Source organism: Sturnira hondurensis, unplaced genomic scaffold (genome assembly GCF_014824575.4).
Source record: "Sturnira hondurensis isolate 20B ecotype Veracruz unplaced genomic scaffold, ASM1482457v3 Scaffold0011253, whole genome shotgun sequence".
Lineage (NCBI taxonomy): Eukaryota > Metazoa > Chordata > Mammalia > Chiroptera > Phyllostomidae > Sturnira > Sturnira hondurensis.
The window spans coordinates 448,965-474,091 of NW_028083884.1; the positions used below are offsets into that span (position 1 = coordinate 448,965).

General features: G+C 50.1%; 1 protein-coding gene and 1 pseudogene across 10 annotated transcripts in view; one reads left to right on the forward strand and one right to left on the reverse strand.

Moving 5' to 3' along the window:
- Positions 1-25,127, reverse strand: part of TACC2 (transforming acidic coiled-coil containing protein 2) — a 179,725-nt gene that overhangs the window by 128,460 nt on the left and 26,138 nt on the right. For all 10 annotated transcript variants that reach the window (XM_037059592.1, XM_037059591.1, XM_037059596.1 and 7 more), the window contains one exon: positions 17,876-17,988. In XM_037059592.1, the coding sequence (XP_036915487.1) occupies positions 17,876-17,988 (113 nt within the window). The remainder of the gene's footprint in view (positions 1-17,875; positions 17,989-25,127) is intronic.
- On the forward strand, positions 7,751-7,871 carry LOC118996328 (uncharacterized; annotated as a pseudogene).

Genomic DNA, 25,127 nt, shown 5'->3' on the forward strand with positions numbered 1-25,127 from the left:
AGAAATATGTGCAATGGACTGAGTCGCGTCCCCCACGAAATCCACATGTTGAAGTCCTAACACCCAGGACGACTGCGTTTGGAGACAGGGCCTTTAAGGAGGCGCCTGGGGTTAAAGGAAGTCACATGGATAAAGTCCTGATTCAATGGGGGTGGCGTGCTTTAAAGAGGAGGGAACACCAGGAATGTCCTCTTCCATGAAAAGACACAGCAAAAAGGTGTCATCTACAAGCCAAAAGAAAAAAGGTCTCACCAGCAACCAACCGTGCCCACACCCTGATCTTGGACTTCCAGTCTGCTGAATGTCGAGAAAATCAATTTCGGTTGTTGAAGCTACTGGGTCTGCGGCATTGTTAGGGCAGCTTGAGCGGCAAACCGATACAGGAGGTGCAAGGAGATTCCTTGTGCTGTCCTTTCCACATTTTTGAGGTTTGTGATTTCCCAAAATGAAAAGGTGGGAACGTAATAAAGGACGAAGTCCGTTAGACTTGATATCAAGGCTTTGCACGGGTTGCCTCATTTCACCCCTTGGATCACCATATGAGGTGGCAATTATTGCCACCGTTTTGCAGATGAGAACCACTGAGAGCAGAGACGTTAAGCTCGGATCGGATCGGCCGCCATCTTATTCTCTCTGTGCTGCCTCCAGGAATAAAATCCAAGGAGGGCGGCTGAATACTTGGTGTGTGTCCCCAAATTCCTATGTTGAAACCTAACCCCAAGGCAATGATATTAGGAGGTGGGGCCTTTGGGAGGTAATTAGGTCATGAGGGTGGAGCCCTAACAAATGAGATTAGTGTCCTTATTAAAGGGACCCCAGAGAGCTCCCTGGCCCCTCCCACCATGTGAGGACACAAGTGAAGATGTCTAGGGACCAGGGGGCTGGCTCTCTCACCAGACACAGGATCTGCAGCTGCCTTGATCTTGGACCTCCAGCCTCCAGAACTGGGGGAAATAAATGTCTGTTGTTTGAGTCCCAGTCTACGACATTTCTATGACAGCAGCCTGAACCGGCTGAGACAGAAGGGAAGAGGCTCTTGACCCGCCTGCATTCCAGCCTCTCACCAAGCCCCTCACCTGGGAAATGCGGGTGACATCAGACGACATCCTGGTGGGAGGTGCGTGCACATCGAGGCTACACTGGTCATCCTATTTAATGACATGAGAATGGTGTGCCTGGGGCACTGGGAAGATTTCAGGTGGACCCAAGAGAGAGTTGGCTAGTGTCTCAACCAGACTATCATTTTCTGACCCAAAAGCAGAGCTGACAAAGGCAAAGAAAAGAGAACTCAAAGGGGAAGTTACATGCAACCCTCCAATTCCCAAAGGGTCACGAGAACAGAAGTCCCCGTGGAGAGCCCCGGCCCAGCGCTGGCTGGTGTGAGGGAAAGCTGCTGGGGTGGGGTAAGGGGCCAGGCCTGGCCGTGTGGGAAGCACGGGGTTCAAGAAGGTCACAAGGTGTGAGGCCATTGGCTCAATGGACTTTTCTAGACCTAGAACTTTGTTGTGTCCAGGCCATTAGCTAGGGGTCAAACAACTTAGTAGTTGGGGAGAGGAATGGTGTGTCACTCCAAGACAGAACCCTCCTAGTTACATCGGCTTGCTCAAGGAGCACAGGACACACCACCTGGTGATACAACAGACAGTGCTGCTCCTTCGTCTCCACCTTGGGCAGGGCCTGCCAGCTTAGGGGAGCGTGTCTTCACCGTCCGGAGACAAGGTAATAAATCCACTCGATTTGGACACCTCAAAACCTTGTGGGTCTTATCACAGAGCACCCAGGACCAGACGTCCCATTGAGTGTGAAGCACTCTCTCCCCTCAAACACACACCAGCCTTCGGTTTATTTAGCGTAAGCTGAGCGGCACCAACCCCTTTGATCCCCCATCAGAAGCCACACACAGGAACTGATCTGCCTCAGGGCAGGAAAAGTTCTAAGAACGAATCTGTTCAGGGCTCCTCATTAATCAAAGCTTACATAATGTCCCTTTATGCTTCGAGATTGAGCCAGAATGTGTGGGATGCGGTTCTGTTCAGGATTCAAAGGCGAGCTCTCAGTGGGCTGGGCTCTCAATGGAAGCCTTTCAGCCCCAAGGGGGCGCTGCCTTTGTCTCGAGGTCAGGAGGGCACCCTGATGGCAGCCACCTTGGTATGGGCGGACGCCCCCAGCCCAACAAAGGGGAGGTATGGGGTACAGACCTGGGAAGGGGGGTGATTTGCTGCAGCAAAGTTCCAGGCACACATGGGGAAGCAGAAAAGGCCCTGCCCACTGCCCTCGTGGGAGGCAGTCACGTCCGGAGGGGACCCTAAGTGCATAGTCCTGAACACAACACGCCAGGCAGACTGGGAACACTCGCAGAGAGGAAGGAGGCCAGCTGAGGGAAACAAAACAAGCATGGCCCCGCACTGCCAGGCTTGGAGGTCAACGAATCCAGAACACGCCATTGTCAAGATGGAGAGTTCCTGCGTACCAAACATTTACTAAGGTCGGGTCCACGCGAAGCGTGTTTCAGTTATGATTGCATTTAATCCACACAGTTCCCCAGCCAAGAGAGGACATCCCTGCTATTGCACACATAAAGAAATACTTCTACGGCGGTTCAAGACCAGATCTGGGGTCACAGAGTCACTTTGCCATGCAAGATTGAGCCCCACACCGCCCACTCCAGGGCCCCCCCCTGTCCACTTCCCTGCACTTGCTGCCCATGGCTCTGCTGGACGGCAGCAGCAGCCCCATTCTCCCATCCACACCAGCCCCCTTCATTCTGGTCTCCAGATGGCCGCTAGAGCAATGGCTTAGAAACCAAAGCCTGATTCTGTTCCCCATGGGCGGGGTGCAGGGGGTGGGTGGAACTCTCTGGTGGCTTCACCTCGTTAGGTAGACACTGTGGCCTGCAACCTACCTTTCCTGCCTCAGCCAGCACAGAACTCCCATCCTGCCTCTGCCTGGAGCCTGGGGTCCTCCCCCATCCCTAGCCCATCTCAGCCCCAGTCTCCACCTCTCAGTGAAGCTCCCTGACCTGGCTTCTTGGGTCCAAGCTCCTTTCACAGGCCCACTTGGGGATGATGCTCGTCACAGCTGCCACCACCACAGGTGGACAACCACTTCCCTCGCTGGGTCTTGTCATATGTCCCAGTGCCCGGCAGAGAGCAAACACGGACTGCGTGAATGTCTGACTGGATAGAATGCTTGTCGGGGACCCGCACTGGGGGAGGTGTCTCCTATTCCGGAGACCTCGGAAAACCAATGCACATTCCGAATGACCCAGGCAGAGGAAGGAATTCCAGTTAATAAGGGGATGGAGGCTGCCACAGTTTCTCAGCCTTAAGATGGTATTTCACATAGAAAGCCCCCACCCCACCCCAGACACTGCTTGGCGAGGCTCACAGATTGGGTCCTGCCCACCTGCACGGTCCTAACAGGTCTGCACAACACTCTCTACACAATGCCGGGAGCCCACTGGACTCAGCAGTCCTGCCATACTCAGCTTTGTGTTTTCAATCCTGTTTTAACTCTTTTTTTCTGTGCTCATTCTGTGATAGGAAAAAAACAAAAAACAAAACCAAAGACCACAATGCTTGAGCAACCTAAGCAATAAAGAAAATATTGGTAGGTTCTAAAGAGCTACTGGGGACCTGACTGGTGTGGCTCTGGTGGGCTGAGTGCGGGCCTATGAACCAAAAGGTCACCAGTTCAATTCACAGTCAGGACCCATGCCTAGGTTGCAGGCTGGGTGCCCAGTAGGGGGTGCACAAGAGGCAACAAACCAAGGTATCTCTCTCGCACACCAATGTTTCGTTCCTTCTCTTTCTCCCTCCGTTCCCCTCTCTCTAGAGAGTAAAGAAACAAAATCTTAATTAAAAAAATAAAGAGTTATTGGGGAGAAAGGTGTGTGGGGGGTGTAGTGCATGAAACACCAAAGTACCCTTAATATTCAGCCTATACTTTGCCACAGGAACTTTTATATGACTTAAAGGTCAAGGTATCAGTCCATACATGAGAATCTGTCATTCAACATAGCCGAGGACTGAAATCCAAAAAAATGTTTCACAACTGCCTTCTAATACATTTCTTGCAGCCCTCTCGTGGGGTCCTGAGACGCAGCAGAGTAATTCAGTTTTGTGGTTCCCAGGGCAGCAGCTGGCGGGGGCTGCTGGGCTGTTTGTGCGCGAGGGTTCCCCATAGCCAGCAGAGCTCTGTCTCTCACGGTGTCTCACCCCTGCCTGTCACTGTCCTTCGAAGGCACCGAGACTACCCAGCACAATGAAACACCAGTTCATTTAAATATGTTTCTAACATAATTACTTCTCATCATTCCGATGTTTCTTAATATTCTAATACCAAATGTAAACCTATCATCCTATTAGAGGAGAAATTCATTTTTACCCACATAAAAAAAAAAACAACAACTTTTGAGCCCTGGCTGGTGTAGCTCAGTGGATTGAGCACGGGCTGTGAACCAAAGTGTCGCTGGCTTGATTCCCGGTCAGGGCACATGCCTGGGTTGCAGGCCAGGTCCCCACTTGGAGGCACACAAAAGGCAACCACAAATTGATGTCTCTCTCCTTCTCTTCCTTTCTCTCTAAATATAAATATAAATATAAATAAAATCTTTAAAAAACTTTAAAACTCTAATAAGCTCAAATTAAGGAATTTGATAGAACATTTACCTGAGTATTAATATTTCCTTAATTTTAAGTTAAATCCCACTAGCTGTCTGTGGAAAAGTGCAAACAAAGGTTTTGCATGTGTGCTTGGAGTATGAAGACATTTTTCTTTTGATACCAAGAAAGAAGATATAGTGGTAAACATATACTTGTTATATTCCTTCTTGATAGGACTTCCAACATGTATTAAAATCATTTTCCTGCCTTAGTCAACACAGTACACACCAGGGAACATAGTGAAATTCCCTTCATGACTAAAAAAATCTTTCAGAACTCTGGCTGGTATGGCTCAGTGGACTGAGTGCTGGCCCATGAACCAAAAGTTCACTGGTTCGATTCCTGGTCAGGGCACATGCCTGGGTTGCAGGCTAGGTCCCAAGTTGGAGGCGTATGAGAGGCAGCTGATTGATGTCTCTCTTGCACACTGATGTTTCTCTCCCTCTCTTTATCCCTCCCCCTCTATCTAAAAATAAATAAGTCAAACAATAAAAAAAAAAGAAACTGAAAAAATCTTTCAGAGAATTGGGGCCACTCACTGAACAATAATATGTCACCCGTGTCACCTGTGAGATTGAGCTCATGTGGACTGAGCTCAGAAATGTGGCTAAGGGTTTCTTACATGTGGCTATGTGGTTGGAATAAGTGCCAGTCACCAGCCTCTTCCACTGAGATCTGCCTTTGTAACCCACTGACCTAAATGAGGGGGTGGAGAGGGGAGGAGCCGGTAACTCACGGGGAGTGAAGCTAATTCCCTGTTAAAGGCACAGAAACCCTTCCAGGCTCCTCCAGCAGTCCCACAGCTGCAGTGAAGAATTCGGGAAAGTTAACTGCCGTCCCAGTGAGTGTCTGAACCCTCGAAAGACAAGTGACTGCAAGCGTGTGAGACAAGCTGCTTTGGATGAGAAAGAAAAACAATTCTCACCCGTGGCATCCTCTCCTCTTATTATTATTTTTTTCTAGAAGGGTCTCCTTGCCCCCCTAGAAATAAATGCCAAAATAAATGGCAGGTGATTTGCTGCATTTCCATTTAAAACCAGAGGAAGAAATTTGATAGGATTTTTTTTTGATGTTTCTAGAAAGCCTGGATGAAAAAGCATCTTATAAGAAACCGTGAAGTCCAACAGGAGACCTGGGAAGTGAAAGGCAGGGGTCCCGGTGACGGGAAGCAGCGGAATAAGCCCCACTGTCACCCAGAGTGAGGCCTGGGGGCAGTGGCCCAGGGAGGCAGGGCCCAGCTGGAAGCTGACAGTCTCCCGACTTGTGGAAGAGACAGAGCGGGGCATCCGGGGAGACCCAGGCAGCTGGAGGTCCCAAGGGACCCAACCAGAGAAGAGAAACCCAGACAAAGAGAGGACATGGGAGATGTGCAGTCAGTCAGTACATGCAGAAGCCACCGAGTCTAGGAGCGAACCACCTGGAAGGCTTATAGGGAAAAAATTCTTGAAGCTCAGAAAGGGCCGGGAATAGTTCCCGCTGCTACCAGCCAGTGTGGAAAACCTCCTAAGCCACGAGACACTTGCTAAAGCACTAAGGAGAGTCTGGCTTCCACTGAGGAGAGAATGAACCTTGGACAAAGCACTGCTGTGGGGCCACCTAACAAAGCCTAAAAGCAAAAAACTGAAAGATCCAGCAGTTCCAAATAACTGCATCTCAGAGCAAAGTTCAAGAGTATTTATAGAAATACAGAAATATCCAGAATCCAAAAGCGTAAACTCCACAGTGTCTGGCATGCAAAGAAGCAGGAAAATATGACCCATAATGAAAAGAAAACCCAGGGAATTGAAGCCAAGCCAGAAATTACGCAGATGATAGAATCAGTACGTGAGTCCCTCTAAAAAACGGCTGTAAGTGCATTCCATCTGTGCAGGAGGACGGAGGAGAGATGGCGCATGTTAGGTGCCAACAGAGAAGGCATAGAAAAGACCAAATCCAAGTCTAGAGTTGGGGGCTGCAGTGTCCAAAATGAAAAACACTCTGGGTGGGATAAATAACAGATTAGTCATCACAGAGAAAGAGACTAGTGAACTTAAAGACCTAGTAACAGAAATGCCCCAAAGTGAAACAGAGAAAAAGACTGAAAAAAAATCAAGTGGCATCAGTGATCTGTGGGCCACCTTCAAGCAGCCAAATATTATTATTAACATCCCCGAAGGAGAGGGGATTTAAAAACTCTATGAAAAAATAATGGCTGAAAGGTTTCCAAATATGATGTAAACCAGAAACCCACAGATTCAAGAATCTAACTCCCAGCACAAGAAACAGAAAGAAACATACACCAAATAGTATCATAAACCAAAATGTTTAAAACCAATAAAAGGTCAAAAGCAGCCCGACAAAAGAAGATCAAAGAACAAAAGTAAGGGTGAAATCAGATTTTTTTGTTGGCACCAATGCAAGCTAGAACACAGTGGGGCGGTATCTTTAAAGTAACAAAAGGAAAACAAAACCTGCTTGTCTAGAACTCTTTGCCGGGCGAGCATGTCTTTCTGAAACCCAGGTGAAATGAAGACGCTTCCCAGCTACACAGAAAGAATTAATCACCAGCAGATTAAGGGATGTGGAAGGAAATCCTTCAAGTCAAAAGAAAAGAATAACAAATGGCAATTGGGATCGACATAAAAAACATCAGAAATGGTAATTATGCAGGTAAACATAAAGCCTTTTTCCTTATTATTGAAATCTTTTTAAAAGATAACTGGCTATAGAAAGCAAAAATAACGGAAACTGGATCTGTAGCACATGGAGGAAATAAAATGTGTGACAAGCGGCAAGAGGCTGTGGAGGGGCCCGGCGGTAAAACCTTCTTTACCACAGAGAGAATATCGTGTCACGTGACGGTGGAGTGAGCTACTTCAAGGATGCACATCACAGAGCCTGAAGCAGCCACCTCAAATAGTACAGATAGTTCTAACAATAAGTCAAAAGCGAGACAAAGTAGAATCACTAAAAGGATGATTCCCCCCCCCCCCGAAAAGGCACAAAAAGTGGAAGTTAGGAGCAAAAAAAGAGATGGGCAGAAAAAATAAATGCCAAGTTGTAGATTTAAACCAACCGTAGTAACAATCACATTCAATGTAGATGCTGTGCAAACTCAGTCACCAACTGTTGCAGAAGTGAAGGGAACCAGGTTCGCTAAAGTCATTGTGCTGGAAATGTACTGGCCTCAGAAGCTACTGGGGTGGTCCCTTCTACCCTAGGACAGTGGAAAAACAAACGCAGATGTTACAAGCACTCCAGTTAAAGTGCAGAGATACACCGGATTAAAAATGCGAGCTCCAACCTTGTGCTTCGAAGCACCTACGACGAGAAAGGCTTCAAATTTTGCTTAGAAGGCACAAATAGGTTAAAGGTAACCGACTGGGGGAAAAAAGAAGATAAACATGATAACACTGATCAACAGAAACCTGTTGTGTCCGCATCACATCAGACAAAGTGGCTTTTGGAGCAAAGAATAGGACCAGGCACACGGAGGGTCACACAGTGAGAAAGGGTTCAGTTCATCACAAGGACATAGACGTCCTTAAAGTTTATCTGATAGCAGAGTCTCAAAGTCACTGAGGCAAAATGGATTAAAGGAGAAGTGGACATACCCACACTTCCAACCTGGTAGTGCCACATCCCTTTTTCAATAATAGATGGATGACTGATGGAAAATCAGTGCAGACAGGGATGATCTGAACGACACTTCAACTAACACGCCCTAACCGGCATTTAGTAAACACTCCCCCCAGTGGCAGAATGGCATTCTTTTCAAGTGCAGATGGAACACTTACAAAACAGGCCACAGTCCACACATAAAAATGTCTCACTAAATTCAAAAAGATTTAAATCATTCAGAGTGAGGCCTGGGGGGAGGTCTCACTCTGGTCTCACTCTGGCTGGTGTGGCTCAGTGGACTGAGTGCAGGCCTGCAAAGCAAAGGGTCGCTGATTCGATTCCCAGTCAGGGCACATGCCTGGGTTGAGGGCCAGGTTCCCCGGGAGGGGACATGTGAGAGGCAACCACACACTGATGTTTCTCTCCCTCTCTTCCCTTATCTCTAAAAATGAATAAATAAAATCTTTAAAAACAAAAAAGAAGGTCTCAAATCCATGACCACAGCTCCTCCCTTAAGAAACTATGGAGACATTAGCTGTTCAACGCGAACATACGGAACACTCCTGGATTGTACTGAGAGTTAGTTGAGATGGTAAACATTTTGCTGTGCAATTTTTTTTTATCCCAATCAAATAATTTTTAAAAAACCAACATGTAACAGTATATAAGAGGAACTAGAATATGTACTGTTTAACCCCATTTATACGAGAACTGGCAACCCTAGTCAATGGTGGTGAGAGCAAGAACCGTCTTTGCCGCGGGGAGGGCCCTGCTTCAGAGGTGGGTGTGAAGGCACAGGTGTGTGGGGTGGGAACCCTCCTCGAGACTCTCGGGTTTGTACTCTAACAGTACGTGTTTTATACCGATAAAAAAGATCACAGGGAAAAAAAGAACCCATGAAGACCATGAAAAGATCAGCATTGCCAGGAGCGACAGGGGGATGCAGAGAGGACGAACAGGGGACGCCTGGGGGTTTTAGAACAGTGAGATCATCCTGTCGGACACAGTAATGGCGGACACAGTAATGGCAGACACAGTAACGGTAGACACGTGGGGCCATGCATTTGTCACCCACAGAACGTACACCACGAAGGGCGAACCTTAGTGGCAACTGTCGATCTGAGTTGGCAGTGATATACCCATGTTGGTTCATTAATTGTAACAAATGTACCACACCAATGCAAAGTGTTCATGACACAGAAAACTGTACCGAGGAGGGAGAGGTATATGGGAATCCTCTGTACGGCCCCATTTTTCTGTAAACCTGAAACTGCTCTAAAAACAGTCTATTCATTACTTAATTGTACATTTGTATACATAGTGTAACATATAGTGTAATATACATTACTTTAATGTGTTTTATATTTAGGGATATATAATTGTGTATATACATACATAGTTATTTCACAGTCATTAAAGAACCAGAAAAAAGACAAGTCTGAGAAAAACACTATTATTTTAAGAGTCGTTTTCTGTGAGCGGTGGGAGAATCGGTGATTTTCTCCTTCTACTTTCCGCTTGTGTCTGTGTTCCCAGTTGTTACAATAAATGGGCATTATCTCCGAATGGAAAAATACTCCTGTTTTCTGAAACCTTCTGCGGAAACCGGATGAGCAGAAAGCAGACACACACCTAATTCAGCTCCTGACCCTCTTTCCCAGCCAGGGTCCAGGTTGGGCCCTCGCTCCGACCCTGCCCGCCTCCCGCCCTGCTCTCAGTGTTTACTTCCAGCCAGAGACAAACACTGCGCCAGAAGCAGGACTGGAGGCGGAGGCTGCACCCACCAGCTCTGCGGGGCACGCCCTGCCTTGGCTGAAACCTGAATGGGCCTGGCTGTCACAGAAGTTTGTTTGCAAGGAACAGAACGCTGCGGCTTAGAGCACAAAGAGCGGGCCCCAGTGCTGCTCACAAAACACATCAGGTCTTTGGGGGTTTTAACTTTTTATCCTCACCGGAGGATATTTTCTTAAAAAGTTTCATTTTAGATTTCTTTTTTTTTTAGAGAGAGGGGAAGAGAGGAGAAAGAGAGGTAGAGAAATATCAATGTGTGGTTGCCTCTCACGTGCACCCCCACTAGGGATCTGGCCTGCAACCCAGGCATTTGTCCTGACCAGGAATTGAACTGACAATGCTTTGGTTCGAAGGCTGGCACTCAATCCACTGAGCCACGCCAGCCGGAGCCTGAGGATATGTTTTCATAGCTTTTAGAGAGAGAGGAAGGGGAGAGGGAGGGGAGAAGGGGGGAAGGGGGGAAGGGAAAGAGAGAGACCTTGATTGGTTGCCTTCCATATGTGCCCCAAATGGGGATTGAACCTGCAACTTGGGTATGTGCCCTGACTGGGGATCGAACCTGCAACCTTTCAGTCTACGAGACGATGCTCCAAATAAGTGAGCCACACCAGTCAGGGCATCGCTTCTTTTTGATTTTTCTTTTTTTCCTGGGTCTGAGAACTGGCCTTGTTTAGAGGGAAATTAAACTTTAAGGACAGACTGCGGTTTGCTTTCTAATTACAAGACCACAACACAAATATTTTCAGACACCTGTGAGTGCTCAAGAAGATAGCTATAAAGGTAGGCACTTCGGGTGGCTTCAGACCAAGCTGGGTTCTAGTCTGTATGACCTGGGGCAGGCTCCCTAACCTCTCTGACCCTGGGTTTCCTCGTGTAGCCCCTCTGGTCACCCACACCCACCTACACTGAGCCTCTCGGTGAGGTGATGGGCTGAAGCCCTGAGTCAAGAGCCCAGCATTAGGTGGATTTTGTCCACAAATGACTGGGGAGGGGGACAGCGGGGCAAGCCCATGACTTCATCATTTTCAAACCATTTTTCCTCCTTCTCTAATCCGATGCTACCCAAGCACCATGGAATTTTTGTTCTAAATTCGTCTTTTTAAAAGGCCAAGAGATTGAGCTTCATAAATATGCTACATCACCTATTTCCTAAATTTAAAGAAGTGCTGAGATTTCCTAGTTGAGGGGCAAGTCTGGTCCTTCCCAAATGCTGCTTCCTGCAGCGCTGTAATAATTACAGCCGTTCCCTCTGCCTGGAACTGCCTTCTCTCCCCCACAATCCCTGACTTGGACTCAGTTTGGGAGCTGCTTCTGCCCTCAACACGGCCAGTCCCTCCCTTGCCCCTGCACGCCCCTAGAGACTGCCTACAGCATCCAGCTTATTCTAGAATTATTTGTTTACATGCCTCTCTCTATGCTGGGTCAACATCTCCTGCTCAACGCTGTGCCTCTGGCCTTGGGCCCAGACCTCGGCCCGTGGTGGGCTGCGTGGGTGCGTGTTTGTTAAATGGACTAAGAAACCTGCTCCCCACCCCACCCCTAAAGGATGAGGTACGTTTGGGTATTTGAGGTGTTAGGTGTATAGCAGGAAATAAGCTGTCTCCGAAGCACCAAGGGCACCCTGCTTTTCTCTCAAAGAGGGTCCCTCTCCTCAGTGTCCCCCAGGATGGGACTGGGTTTGTGACAGTCAGCACTCTGTCTGGCCTGATTCTCCTGGTGCCAACAGGACTTCCTCCTGGACGCCGCATCTGTCGCCACGGAGCTCAGCAGACAGGCCTCATTCGGCTCGGTGAGCGGCCCCGTCTACCCAATAGCTCACGGCAAAAGTTCAGGAATCTTCCTTGAGCCCTCCCTCCCTCCTTTTAAATGCATTCATCAGCAAGTCCTGGCGTCTCTAGCCCCAAATGCCCCAAACATTCAGAGCTACACTCGTTTCCCCTCCATCACCGTTACTCCCTGTGCTCTCGCTGTCACTGCCTGCATCACTGTTTCATCCCAGAGGGCTGAAGACTGGCTCTCGGGAGGTGCAAATTCTTAGCTCTGACAGTGGGAATATCTGGTCCAAAGACTCCAGTACATAAGCATGTGCTGTATATTGATGGTAATGAAATTTCTTGGGGAGGGGTGGGCAGTTAGTAATAAAATGTCTACAAAGGTTCCTGGGGTGGGAGAGGGAGGTGGGGGGAGAGGTCATGAAAATAAGGCTGAGAAAGGCGGCCCTAGGTCAAGGTTCCCTACCCACTCCTGCCATAGTCCTGCAGAGGCCTCTTCCCTGACCTCCTGGCCTCCAGTCTTGCCCCCTTGCACTGTCCACCAGCAACCATAGAGGTCCTGTTAGAACACGTATCTGTACATGTCACCTAAAGCTGAATTTCTCTCCATGGCCTTCAAGGCCCCGCCCTCCTCCCCTCCTCTCCCTGCCCCATGGGTCTCCCTCTGTCCAACACCAAATCCACTCCCACCTCAAGCCCTCTGCCCTGCTTGTCCCCAACCTGATCTTCCCACGCCCAGCTCCTTATTATCATTCCAAACTCAGTTCAAATATCTCCTCCTTCCCTGAGCATATCTCATCCAGGGGCATCAGAATCCCTGGCGGGCTCATGAAAACCCAGACGGTTGCCCCCACACCCCAGGGTTTCTGGTCCAGTGAGACTGGGGGGGGGGGGCGCGAGACATGCAGTTCTAATAAGCTCCCAGTTGATGCTGAGCTCGCCCACCGATCGAGAAACCTCACTGTGAGAACCACTAGCCTGTTCTGAACCAACCACTCCCTTCTCTGTTGCTCTCTATCACAAGACCCACTGGGGGTCTTTCGGAGCCCCGATATTACCCGAAAGTGTCTCCTCTCTTGTTTCCTTGCTCCAAGTCTGACGTCCTCCTTACAACCCGCTTATCCACTGGAGCGGAGGCCCCAGGGCTCTTGCTGGGGGCTGTGTACCTCGCAGCCAGCACCGCATCAGGCCCCGATCGGATGCCCAACGGATATTTGTCGAAAGCAGGGATGGAGGACAGAAGGGAGGGGACAGGGGTTCGATGGATGTTAATTACCTCCAAGTTCGGAAACATTTTAAAGGTCACAGAAATACAAACGAAAGTTAGCTATCATGATTGACCTGATGGTAATCTGGTTCTGTATTTACCAAACTTTTCATAAGAATCACATGGGCTTTTTATTAAAAACAGATTTTTGGTCTCACCCCAAATCCACTGGATCGTACTCTTGAACCTCGGCCACAGGGTATTTTGGCCTAGGTAGGCCTAGCGATAGGTCGGAATTTCACAAGTTTCCCTGCTCACAGGGACTGCCAAGGGGAGGGTGCTTACTGAAAACACATGTCCACGCTCCACACCTAACGATTCTGACTCAGAAGGACTAGGATGGGGCCTAGGAATTCATATCTATAATTAACATCCAGGTAAATCGCATGATTTGGGAAGAGTGGAAAATCCTGCCCTGTCTGATTTCACCTGCTATCCTCCATCCCAACCCTGATCTGTTCCCATGCTCTCAATAGAGTTTTGAAGTCACAGATATAAAAACACTGCGATGAACTGACCCATCTGAGACTAGCTTGTGCAAATGATTGGAACTCACCCTGTTCTGTGGGTTCTACCTGGAAATTGTCTCCAGACCACCATCCTTACTGCCCTTCCAGCCTCCCTCTTCAGTGCACCAGGTGGAGCCCCTGAATTCATCTTCTGGGTGATTTCCTTGCACGCATGAATCCTTGTTTACATCCAAACCAACCAACCACAGAGCACTTCCCCACTTCCCATCACCAGCAGGACACACCTCAGCATCTAACCTGACCTCCAAGTGCTCCTCCCCAGTTTTGTCTGTAGTAACCACCCACCACTCTGGTCCAGTCTCACTCCCCACTCAGCCACGGAGTTCCAGTTCAGGACCCCTGCCCCTACCCGGCTGCCTCCGGAGCAGTCCCCTTTAATTCCAGCTCCCTGTGCCTGCTGAGAGGGCCTCCTCGTCCAGGCCAGCCCTCACAGAAGGCCACTTCTAATCTCCAATGTCACCGAGCCTGTGTCCCTCACGCTGCAGTTCTCAAGCATGGTCCCTGGATCGGCAGCACCTGTGTCACCTGGGAACTTGTTATAAAGGCCCGTTCTCAGGCTCCACCCCGGCCCTACCAACTCAGAATCTCTGGAGGAGAGACCCACAATTTGTTTTAATCTGCCTGGTAGGTGAAGAACCAGGGATGACAGGTAAGACTCTAGGCTGTTGAGTTTCCATCCCTCCTCCTTCAGTGACAAAGGTGCCAGAAATTCACCGGAAAACCCATCATCTCTGAAGTATTGCCTGCCTACCGCTTTCCTCAGACCAACGAACAAGCACAATGTTGAAGCACATGGAATGGCTACTACCCAGCAATCTGTCACCTAATTCCCTCTGGGGCCATTTAACAGCTCCATTACCTGCAAAAAGTTTACATGGTAAGATCTGTTGTGTTTTGAGGGTTTAAGAGGGCAGAGCTGCCCATCCCTCATTGTTGGTACCCCAGGAGGAAAAGGGAGTCTCCACGGGATGGTGGGCAGTGGACATGGAACCAGTCTGGATGCAGGTATCCAGGGCTGCTGCGCTCAGGAGCGGATACTGCTGGTCAGTCAGAGGTGCAACCTGGGGTTAAATTTGGTCCTAGGAGGGCGGGGAGGTCCCCGCCCAGCCTCTGCTGGGGTTTGGCCAAGGAAGGGCTAAGTTACCACAGCGACACCATGTGGCAACTAGAAGGCAAGGCAGTTGAACCGATGGGGCTCAGTAATCAGAATAAAGATTTACCCCTTTGGTGATGTATAAAGTTCTAGTGTAGTTCAAAGGGAGGAAGAGCCTGTGGGGGAAACAATGGCCTTTCTACCACTAGGGCATAGATAACACAGAGCTCCAAGCCTCAGTTTACCCATCCGTAGAGCGGAGGTCTGGCCTGTGCGGAGGGACAGTCCTGGGCAGTACTACGTCGGCCTTTCTTTCTCTGTTCTTTCCTTGCCTCCAGCTCCAGCAGGAGCCGCTGCGCTTTCTCTCTGGAGCTTTTACAAGTAGGAAGCGGAAACTGTTTGAGGTCAAGGCTCCTCCCACTTTTTCTCCCACTTTTTGTCCAAACCTATAACACATCCTTTGCAAAGAAAATGTTGGTGGTCTGATGAGGCAAAGGGGGGAGACAAATGCATTTGAGCACAATGGGGAGAGAGCAGGAAAAGGTCTTAGAAAGTGGGCAACATCCAACCGAGTCCTCAGGCTTGTGAGGCTGGATGTGCACCAAGGGCCTAAGAGAATGGCCATGGGGTCCTGGCCTCACCAAAGGGTCCCACAGGCCAAGCGTGGCATGAAACCAGTGCAGTCAGAGGGCACAATGGGCAGTGTGGCCTGGACCAGCGGGCATCTCAGTGGTGATGGGGTGGGGGGCAGACAGATGACGGTTCAATATACCAGGTGGGGCGGGGGGACTCGACGACAGCTAACATGCAATTCTCAGCCACCTGGCTGAGTAAGCACACAGAGTCAGAAGTGAATTGATTAAATGAAAAGAAATGTTTATTTTGTGCACATAGAGCATTTGGCCTAATACCTGGTGTCCATCTGCAAAGCGACAAGTGCTGTTTTTATCATTACTGTAGATGCAAGGGTGGCCGGCCCCACTGGAGCTGCGCCAGGAACCAGTGCTCATTCTGTCTTCCTCCGGACACCCTGGCCCCCCAGCGAACTCTGGACCCTGGAGAGCCACAGCCCTGCTCGTGAGCCCAGGCCCTGCAGAACAGACATTATTCCGACATGTGTGGAGGTGAATTGTGCTTGTAATTGTGAATAGCGAGTTGCTTCCTTGGGCTTGCTTTTAGAAGGCACTGCCTTTATGCACAGTTTGCATGTCCTGGAGGGCCGCTCTTCAAGGGGACAATCCTAATTGAGTAAAGCTGAGTGAGGAATAGGACACAAAGGACCTCCACAGGGCTGTCAGTCCCCAGTCCGGCTGTGATGCAGGCTCAAATAATTTCCCAGCCTCTTATCCCAGAGCCTCACAAAGAGGGCCAGCCGTGACTTTGTTTGTGTAGATTTCCAGAAAAGATCAATCCATCCATTAATTTCATGACCACTCAGAGCCAGCAGAGACCAGTTGACTGGTCTCGTAAGAACCAAATATTAAAACCTTTTGTTCGGTCCCCCTGATAAAAAGTTTGTGAACGTGAAACAGAGGTCACAGGTGTTTTTCAAGGCGTATTCGCTGATTCTGTCCCATTCTGCCCCTCCCATCTGATCCCCTGTGCCCTAGGGAACTCAAATGTTCACGCCAAAAGGTTCAAAGTGCCTCCTCCAGAAACCCCGCCCAGAAAATACAAGCCAGGCACAAAAATTCCTGCCACCAGGGGTCACTCTCACTGACCCCTGACCATCCACAGTGGGAAGGCGAAGCAACAAATGGAGCTTAAACTCTTAAGCTAAAAAGCTATTGCTAAGCATTCACGATCCAAAGTCTCACTGTTTATCATCTGTAACAGGGGCAGGGGGGTGCCTATCACTCCATTTTTCACATTTGTTCCTTGGAGCTCCTATTCATCCGGTCATTTAAGGCTTGTAATTACAGCCTCCCCACAGCTGGGCTTCGTGCAGGAAGGTTTTCCTAATCAGGTCATGCGCTTGACCCACTGGCCATTATTAATGACCTCCAATGTCCCTGGCCCGTGTCCTTTCTGGGGACTGAACGTTCCTGCCTGCTGGCCCTCTGCTGTGAAGGCCCCCAAAACTGTGGAGGCTCCCCAAACTGTGGGTGCTGAACAACGCCTGGGAGGAGTCTATCGGACTTCTTCCCAATGGCCAGGACCTGACTGTGGGTCAGCGAGGAGGCACGGACCCATGGGCCCCACCTGCCCTGGCCACATTCCGTGCAACCGCGGGGCCGTGCTGGTTTCTGGAATGCATTGGCCCGCTGCCCCAGGACTGAGGACACGGGTCACTGTAGCAAGACACCCGTGAACCCTCTGTCCCATCTGGTGCCTGCAGTGGAGGGGTTCAGGGCAGGCCTCCCCAAGATGAGCCCCTTCAGCAGGAGGACTGTTTTGAGCTAAAGGCCATCGAGACCCTGCAGGCTCAAGAGAAACTTCTGCCCCCCTCACCCCACTTAACAATCTGGAAGAATTTAAATTAAGGGCTTTGCCCATAACAAGAGTTTTAACCAGAGATAACTCTTTATGCCCTGTCTACACAGGCAGGGTGAACGTGTAATTAGTGAATATCTGCTTTTGTTATCGCCCTGCAATGACCTTTCTCCGCTCTGAAGCTCCGGGGCTCCGACCTCCCCCTTAGCTCAGGAAGCCCTGTAGATCTCATTTGACCCGTCTGCCTCTGAATCTCCTGTGGGGGGGGGGAGGGGGGGTTCCTGTACGCAGGCATATCATTACCTTTGGTTGATTTAATTAGACCAGAGGGAAGAACCTAGAAGGGCAGAGGAGAGACTCTTCCTCCCCCACAGCCAGCCCCAGCATAGCCACAGCTCTGATGCCCCCGAGAAGCCCCTCGGAACAGCCTCCACCTTTTTTATTTTAAATTCTGACAATGACCACAAACACCCCGCAGCGCTGCTGGAACGGAAGCCCGTAATTACTCATTTCATTCTGGGTCAGAAAAACATTAACTTTAACATTAATTTTCCAATCATGCTGGTCTGGGCTCCCACAAAAAGGTCTGTGAACCACTGTTTTGAACATCTCGCCACCAAGGAATACGTCACAGGTTGTAGGGTAAGTTTTTCAAAGCAAAGGCTGAGCAGGCGGTGAGCTGGCCATGCCACGGGCTGCGTTGGTCCTCCGGACCTGGCTCCTACCTGGGCAAGTCTCCACGGTCAGCGCTTCTGGGCTTCTCCTCCGGCTTCCCAGTTGTATTCTGACTATTACCAGGTGGTTGTAGGGATCCTGGACTCGGAGTGGATGAAGTCCTCTGGGCCAGAAGAAAGAGAAATGGGAAAGGAAGTCAAATAGGAATCTCTGAAAACAGAAAAGCAGCCGTCAGTGGGCCCCTGACCGCGGCATTCAAGGCCCAGACAGTCTGACTGCTTCACCCTCCAACTGTGCAGGACCACGTGCCAGCACAGAGCTGGGCTCGGGACGAACGGTGGGTGGAGCAAACGTGACCCCTGCTGTTCTCTAACGGGGCAGAAACACAGTTAAACAAGTGATTCCAGGTGAGGAGGGCTCCTGTTTTAGCAAAACTGGGGGCTCCTCCTTCCTTTGCAGGGTTCCTCTGCTCCCTGGAGAAAGTAGGGATACTGAACCTAAGATCTCAAAGTACCCAGTTTGTTTGGGTCACCAGCTAGATGAAGGCACATGTTCCTCCCCCCACCCCCAACCTTCGTTTTTCACACCCAGAATCACATGGAAACCTGGGTGGGGGGAATGGGGGAAGGAGAAGGTGGGCCCTTGGAAACCCATGGCCGGCCACCCCTTGGAGGTCCTAACTACTCCAAGAATCGGTCACCTTTGTTTTTAGACCTCTACAACATGCTTGTCTGTGGTTTAGTTGATTTTTAAAACCAAGGTGCAAAAAGTAAAGCACAGACAAAACTTCAAATCACAGGACGGAAAGAGATGAGATGTTTCAAAGCCTCAATTTTAGTGGTGCTCATCCAAGCATAATCTACACATCAGAAATGAGGAAAGGGTATTATCCAAGCACTATTATCCAAAGCAGGGGCCATCCTTTATTTTGTCTTCCCTGACGAAGGCACTGGCCTCGGCAGGCCGCTCCCTGAAACGACACACACCCACGGACCAGATCTGCCTGTTCTACAGAACTCTTCCACCCATACCCTCTGCTCCGGAGGTTCTCACGGAAACGCCAGTCTGTGGTACCCTACACCCCTGCCTGTCAGGGTGTGCACAAGACTCAGGTCAAGCCAGGTCCTCCCAGGACACCCTGAAGAGCCAGAGGGTGGAGGATCTGGCGGCCTATGACTGCGGAGAGACCGGCAGTCTGTTTCTGGCCATGGCAGGCAGACAGAGGAGCCGGCAGGTAGAGAAAAGCCCAGACGAGATGAATCCCGTCTGGTACATTTTTCCGAGTGGCTGGATGCTTATGTTCACGCGATTGTGCCTGAAGGTAAAATATAGAAGATGCCCCAACTCTCAGGGGTCCACACCTTCCAGCGCTAACGTGACACTGCAATTAGAAAAGCTTCATTCACCTTCGCTAGAACGGAATATGTTTGCTGAGCACTTACTAAGTGCCCGGTGTGGCGCCAGTGGCTTGCCATGAACCCCGTCACTGAGTCATCACAACAGTCTTATGACGAAGATGCTGATCGTGTCCTTCTTTAGGGCTCTGATAGGTTGTGATCATTTGGCCCTGATCACACAGCAGGAGAGTTTGGACGGGCCCATTTCTCTGACTCCAGAGCCGGAAAGAGGCACCTGTGTTCCATCCCCTCAATGGGAAAGCGTAGAAGGGGGCGGGGAGGGCTGAGGCCGATTCCTCATCTAAGCGGGGACTGCTGACCCAGGGTGGCGCGGCCTCCCTGTGGGCTGAACCACGCCCTGTAATGACAGCCCCTGCCACGTCCTCAGGGCCTCAGGCTCCGGGTCTGTGTCCAGGGTGAAAATCATCCCTATAGAACAGTAGTGAGATGGTACGAACTCTATTATTTTAAAAAAGATTTGTTATTTACTTTGAGAGAGATGGGAAAGGAGGGAGAAAGAGAGGGAGAGAAGCATCGAGGACTGAGATGTATCCACTGATTGCCTCTCATGTGTCTCCAACCAGGGACCTGACCTGCCACCCAGGCATGTGCCCTGACCGGGAATTGAACCAGTGACATTTTGGTTCGCAGGCTGGCACTCAGTCCACTGAGCCACACCAGCCGGGGCAAGAAGGTACAAACTTGAAATCACCAAATTCGAACTCCAAAGTATTCCTGACTCTTACGCTGAAGGTTCTTCATCTATAAGATGTTACTCCTTTAAGAGGCACGATTTCAAGTGTTTCCTACAATAACTCAAGAATCACAGCACAGAGCGAGTGGCGTGTTCTTATCAGGGCCCCGAATGTTTAAAACTGTGACCCAATTCCCGCTTGGCCAACTGCCACCCAGGCCTCGGCTCTAAACACCTTCCGCAGCCAGGCTTCCCTTCCTGACGCCACCTCATCTGCAGTGAATTATCCCGCAAATAACTTAACAGACAAATCTCCTGCCCTTTATTCCATGATCAAGGCTACTTTAAAGCAATTCTGAAAAGACACTGACACATCTCACAACCAGACAGATGCAAACAACAGATGGAACAGGAGGCGGGTCTTTGCTCGGACTAAAGGGGGAGGGGCCACAGGCCAACCTTTCTCAGTCCACGGAAAAGGGTTGTGGGCTCGGATTCACCTTGGAAGAGGAAAGAAGTGCAGGCCTGTCTCCCTCTTCCGCTCTGCCCCTCCTCCGAATAGAAAGCTATTCTGCAAGAATCCCAGCTCCCTCCAACACAAACATTATCTAACTCATCTGGGTGCATTAGAAGAAAGCACTGGCATTATCCATGGGGATGGCACACTGCACTTTTCAGAGTTTAGTGAAAATCACTGTGAGCTAAGCAGGCGATAAGGTAATGTTTTCATTCTCCAGCTGGGAAACAGAGCGCGAGGAGGCTCAACCGGGTCTCCTGCCTTGAGGTCCAGTGCCCCTTCCACGACAGTAGCAACGTCCCAGCACCTACTGGCACTACTGTAACAACAACAGCAAACTTAAGATTATAAACAATTTCTACAGGCCAAGTACTCTGCAGTGCTTCCCATGTTTACACTCATTCAATCTTTACAACAACCCTATTTGACAGACAAGATCCCTGAGCACAGAGAGGTCAGGCCACTTGCCTGGGGTCACACAGCTTGGACGTGGCAGAACCAGGACTTGAACCCAGATGGTCGGGGGTCTGGAGCCTGTCCCCTTGACCTTTACCTTGTGCTGCCTCACCAGACTGTGGAAACAGCGGCCTGTGGCGCCTGCCATCTCCCTGTCACACTCCACGTAACTAAAACAGCCAGACATTTATGAATGATGAGGTGCAGGAGCCCAGAGTCAACGCCCAGAATAGCACCTGGCACGGGGAGGCACTTCACAAATATTTGTTGAAAGTATGAAAAATAGACCGCCCCCCTTTCGTCTGGTAGCCACTTCTGCAAATCGGGAGGCGCACCCTCAGTCCTCAGAGCCCTCACTTCGGCCACACCTGCCAGTGCCTTTGCCTCCCCCAACCCACTTTCCCCATCCCAGCAACAGTACTAAGCCCTGTTGCTAAGAGGATTGATTCCAAGGGGTCTGTTGTGTCAACAGGCATCACTGCAAAACAGCATGTGCTTCAAAAGTCTCCCCTTACACTCCCGAACTGCAGGCTGGGGAGAAACTTGGCCGTCCTCCACGTGACAAGCAGCCTTGTCAAGACGCTCCTTCAAACCCTGCCGGGGCGGCCACTGCTGGAGTCAAGAAGCAGCCCTGCTCTGTCTCTGGTGCTCCAGCCCTGCGTCTGTGTCTGTTGTAAAGCAGCCCTCCGACAGTCACGGCGACTTTCCAGGCCTGAAAAGTGCGCTTTCCCAAAAGTCCAAGCGTTTCACCATTTAAAAAAAGTTCCCTGACCTTACCTCTTCAATGGGTGCCAGCGTCTAGACCAGGGCTCACACCGACCAAGAGGCTTCGCTGACAGGGTGAGACCATGACCCGCCCGAGTGTCTCACCAACTCGCCCACTCTGAGCGAGCTGCTCTGGAACAGCAGCGTGACAGCAGGTGAATGCTGGGAAGCGGACTGGAGGTCATCTCCCTGGCATTGGGAATCGGGTTTCAGAAGCAACTGCCAGGCCTCCAAATAGGCGGGAGGAACACATGCTCCGTGGGGGCGCCGCTCTTCCCCGTCCCCGGAGGGCAAAGGCTCAGACCACTGGTTCCACAAGACTGTCCGAAACATTTCTTCACCTCCAAGGCAAAAACGACCGATGGAAGCAGTTCAGCCACAGTGGCAGCCGGGCACACCCCAGCCTCAAGTCACCCCTGGCAGGCATCTGGTAGGGCCAAAAAGCAGGAGGCCCTGAGGGTGGAATTTCAGGCTTCCCCAAAGAAAATCGTTTCCGATGGGACACGGTAGGGAAATGAACGAGATCCAGAGCCAGAGAGAGCTGGGTGTGAATGAATCGCCGCTGTTCCCTTAAAGGAGGGCGAGAGGAAGAGAACTCAGCTTGCAGTGGGATTTAATAGTTCCGCCTCGTGTCCAGGAAGGGCTGAGTGTCGGTTCCAGGTGGACACAGAAGAGTTAAAAAGACAGGGTGTGAGGCATTGGATTCAGGGAAAGCTCAGCCTGAGTGGGAGCTTTCTGTGCTGTTTGCGTAACTTTTCTGTGAACCCGAAAATACTGCCAAATACAAAAATAAAAAAGGAAGACGGTTCCTGCCCTCCGGGAACTTACAGTTTAGTGAGTGATTGACAGATGCACATTCAATAAACGACACCTGCTTCCCCTGCCTCCCTAGCACCTGGGTAGGAGGGTAGGAGTTCTCGTGAAAGGACCCAGGAGCCCCCCCAGAGGCCAGAGTTGACCTGGTCTTTAATCTGTGGGGAAAGCAAAAAACCTTTGAGACTTGAAACACATGGCTCAATATTAATGTATGTTTAAGGTTTCAATAGCCATGGAATTTACAGAGGGCTGGACCAGCTCAGAAAACCCAAATCCCTCCGTTTCTTGGAGCCTCTTCTCCAGCTATTGGGAGCCACAGTCCCTGGCCTGCCTGCCTCGGTGGGCGGCAGGGACGCCTTGTCCACGTGGCAAAAAACTGTGGAAACAGAGAAGAAAGCCTCGTTATATAAAGAGTTGAGTTTGGCCCTGGCTGGTGTAGCTCAGTGGATTGAGTGCAGGCCTGCGAACCACAGGATCGCGGTTCAATTCCCAGTCAGGGCACATGCCTGGGTTGCAGGCCAGTTCCCAGCAGGGGACTCACAAGAGGCAACCATACAGTGATACTTCTCTCCTTCTCTCCTTCCCTTCCCCTCTAAAGATAAATTAAAAATTAAAAAAAGAAGAAGGAAAAAAAAGGGTTGAGTTTGTCAGGATGGCCCATAATGACCTATGATTCGCACTCGATTACATTTGCGGTGCAGACATAAACCTTACTTTGTGCCCCTCTAGAGTTCCTACAGCCCCTCACTTTCACGCTGCAAGATCACGAGGCTTGGTCCAAGAAGCAGAGTGCAGGAAGCCGCGGGGAGTGGCTAACGCTGAGCATCGCCACTCATTTAGCCGTGAGCCTTTGTCTGGGCTCTGGCCTCCAGCACTGTATCCAGAAAATGGGGATCATCATCACAGGGATGCTTTCAAGGTCAAAGCAAATACTACACGAGAAGCACTTCGCACAAGGCTAGACCACAGTGGACCCTCAGCAATGCTAGTTATTACCATTACAAAGAAGAAACTGACCCAAAACTCATTAACTAAGAGCCCCAGTGGCGACCTCCACTTAGAGCCAAAGCAGCTAATCAGATTCTTCAGAAGATGAAGAATCTGGCCACCGGGACCCATGCAGGCTCACAAACCACAGTAATTGTTCCAGTGAAAGGCAGCACCAGCCCACGGGGCTGGGCGACTAGACGTGACAATAAAGAAGCTCCCTGTTGTTATGAACATTGAGCTTCCGCTGTTTCCCGGTCTCTTCCCTTGATTTCTTTCTCATGAAATGTAGTTAAATCATCCCGGATGCCCGCGTACTACCAGGGGAATATGAGAAGATGCTGGCTTTTGCACCATGAGCCTAATGCTGTGGTAACGTCGGGTTTCTTGGGTTCCTGGGAAATGGAGAAACTACCCCCCAGTTAAACGGGGTCCCAAGCGTTTGAACAACATAGGCACATACTTCTGGGCCATTTATCTGTCCAGCAAAATAATGGTTACGCAGCACCTGAGCAAGGATCAGCCTCAGCCTGCGGAGATGTGCACGGGCACGCTCCCAGGGGGCCCAGATTCCAGGGACAGCTCACGGAACACCAGTTCTCCGGTCCTCCCAGCCCTCGTCCCTTGGCTGTCAGTGGATTCCACCCTCCGAGGCCCCTGTGCTGAGGTTGCCTTCAGGAGTGAACCTCGGGCCCAGGTTCCGTCTTGGACCCTGAGCCAGGAGCCAGGAGAACTGCCCCTACGAGGCCTGGGGTTGCGGGGGCAGGGGGTGGTGTGCACGGCCACCTGCTCTCCGTCCTCCCCACCCCATCTCCTGCTCACCCTTTGGCTCTGAGCTTCAACAGCAGCCCCCCAGGAAAGCTTTCCCTGACACCCAGGCCAGCTCAGGTGTCCTTGACCCTGTCTCCTTGCTTCATAGCATTGGCCACAGGTTTTTCTATTTTTAGTTAAAAATTATTTTTTCCTGAACTTTAAATACAGAAATATCCGGACAATGGAATTGTTTTTAAAAAGGTGGTTTTTTTACTGATCATATATATAAGTTAAACTTAGAATTACCATATGATGCAGCAATTCTGCTTCTAGGTATATGCCGCAAAGAATTGAAAATAGAGGTGAGAGCTGGTGTGACTCAGTAGACTGAACGTTGGCCTGCCAATCGAAAGGTCACTGGTTCGATTCTCAGTCAGGGCGCAAGTCTGGGTTGCAGGCCAGGTCTCCCATTGGGGGCATGGGAGTGGCAACCTATTGATTTATCTCTTGTGCATCAATGTTTCTCTCCCTCTCTTTCTCCCTCCCTTCCCCTCTCCCTAAAGATAAATAAATAAATTCTTTAAAAAAAAACAGAAAAAAGATAGTAGGGATATGAACAGATACTTATACACCAAAGTTCATACCAGCATGGTTCACAACTCCCAAACTCTGGAAGCAACCCTAAAGTCCTCCAACAGATGAATGGATAAACACACTGTGCTGTGACCATGCTACAGCTATACAATGACATTTAGCCATAAAAAGGAAGTATTGATACACGCTACAACATTATGTTAACTGAAGAAACAGACACAAAAGGTCCCATCATATTATATAATTTGATTGATGTGAAATCACTAGAATTAGTCAATTCACTCAGACCCAAAGCTGGTCAGTGGCAGCTGGAGCCCAGGGGG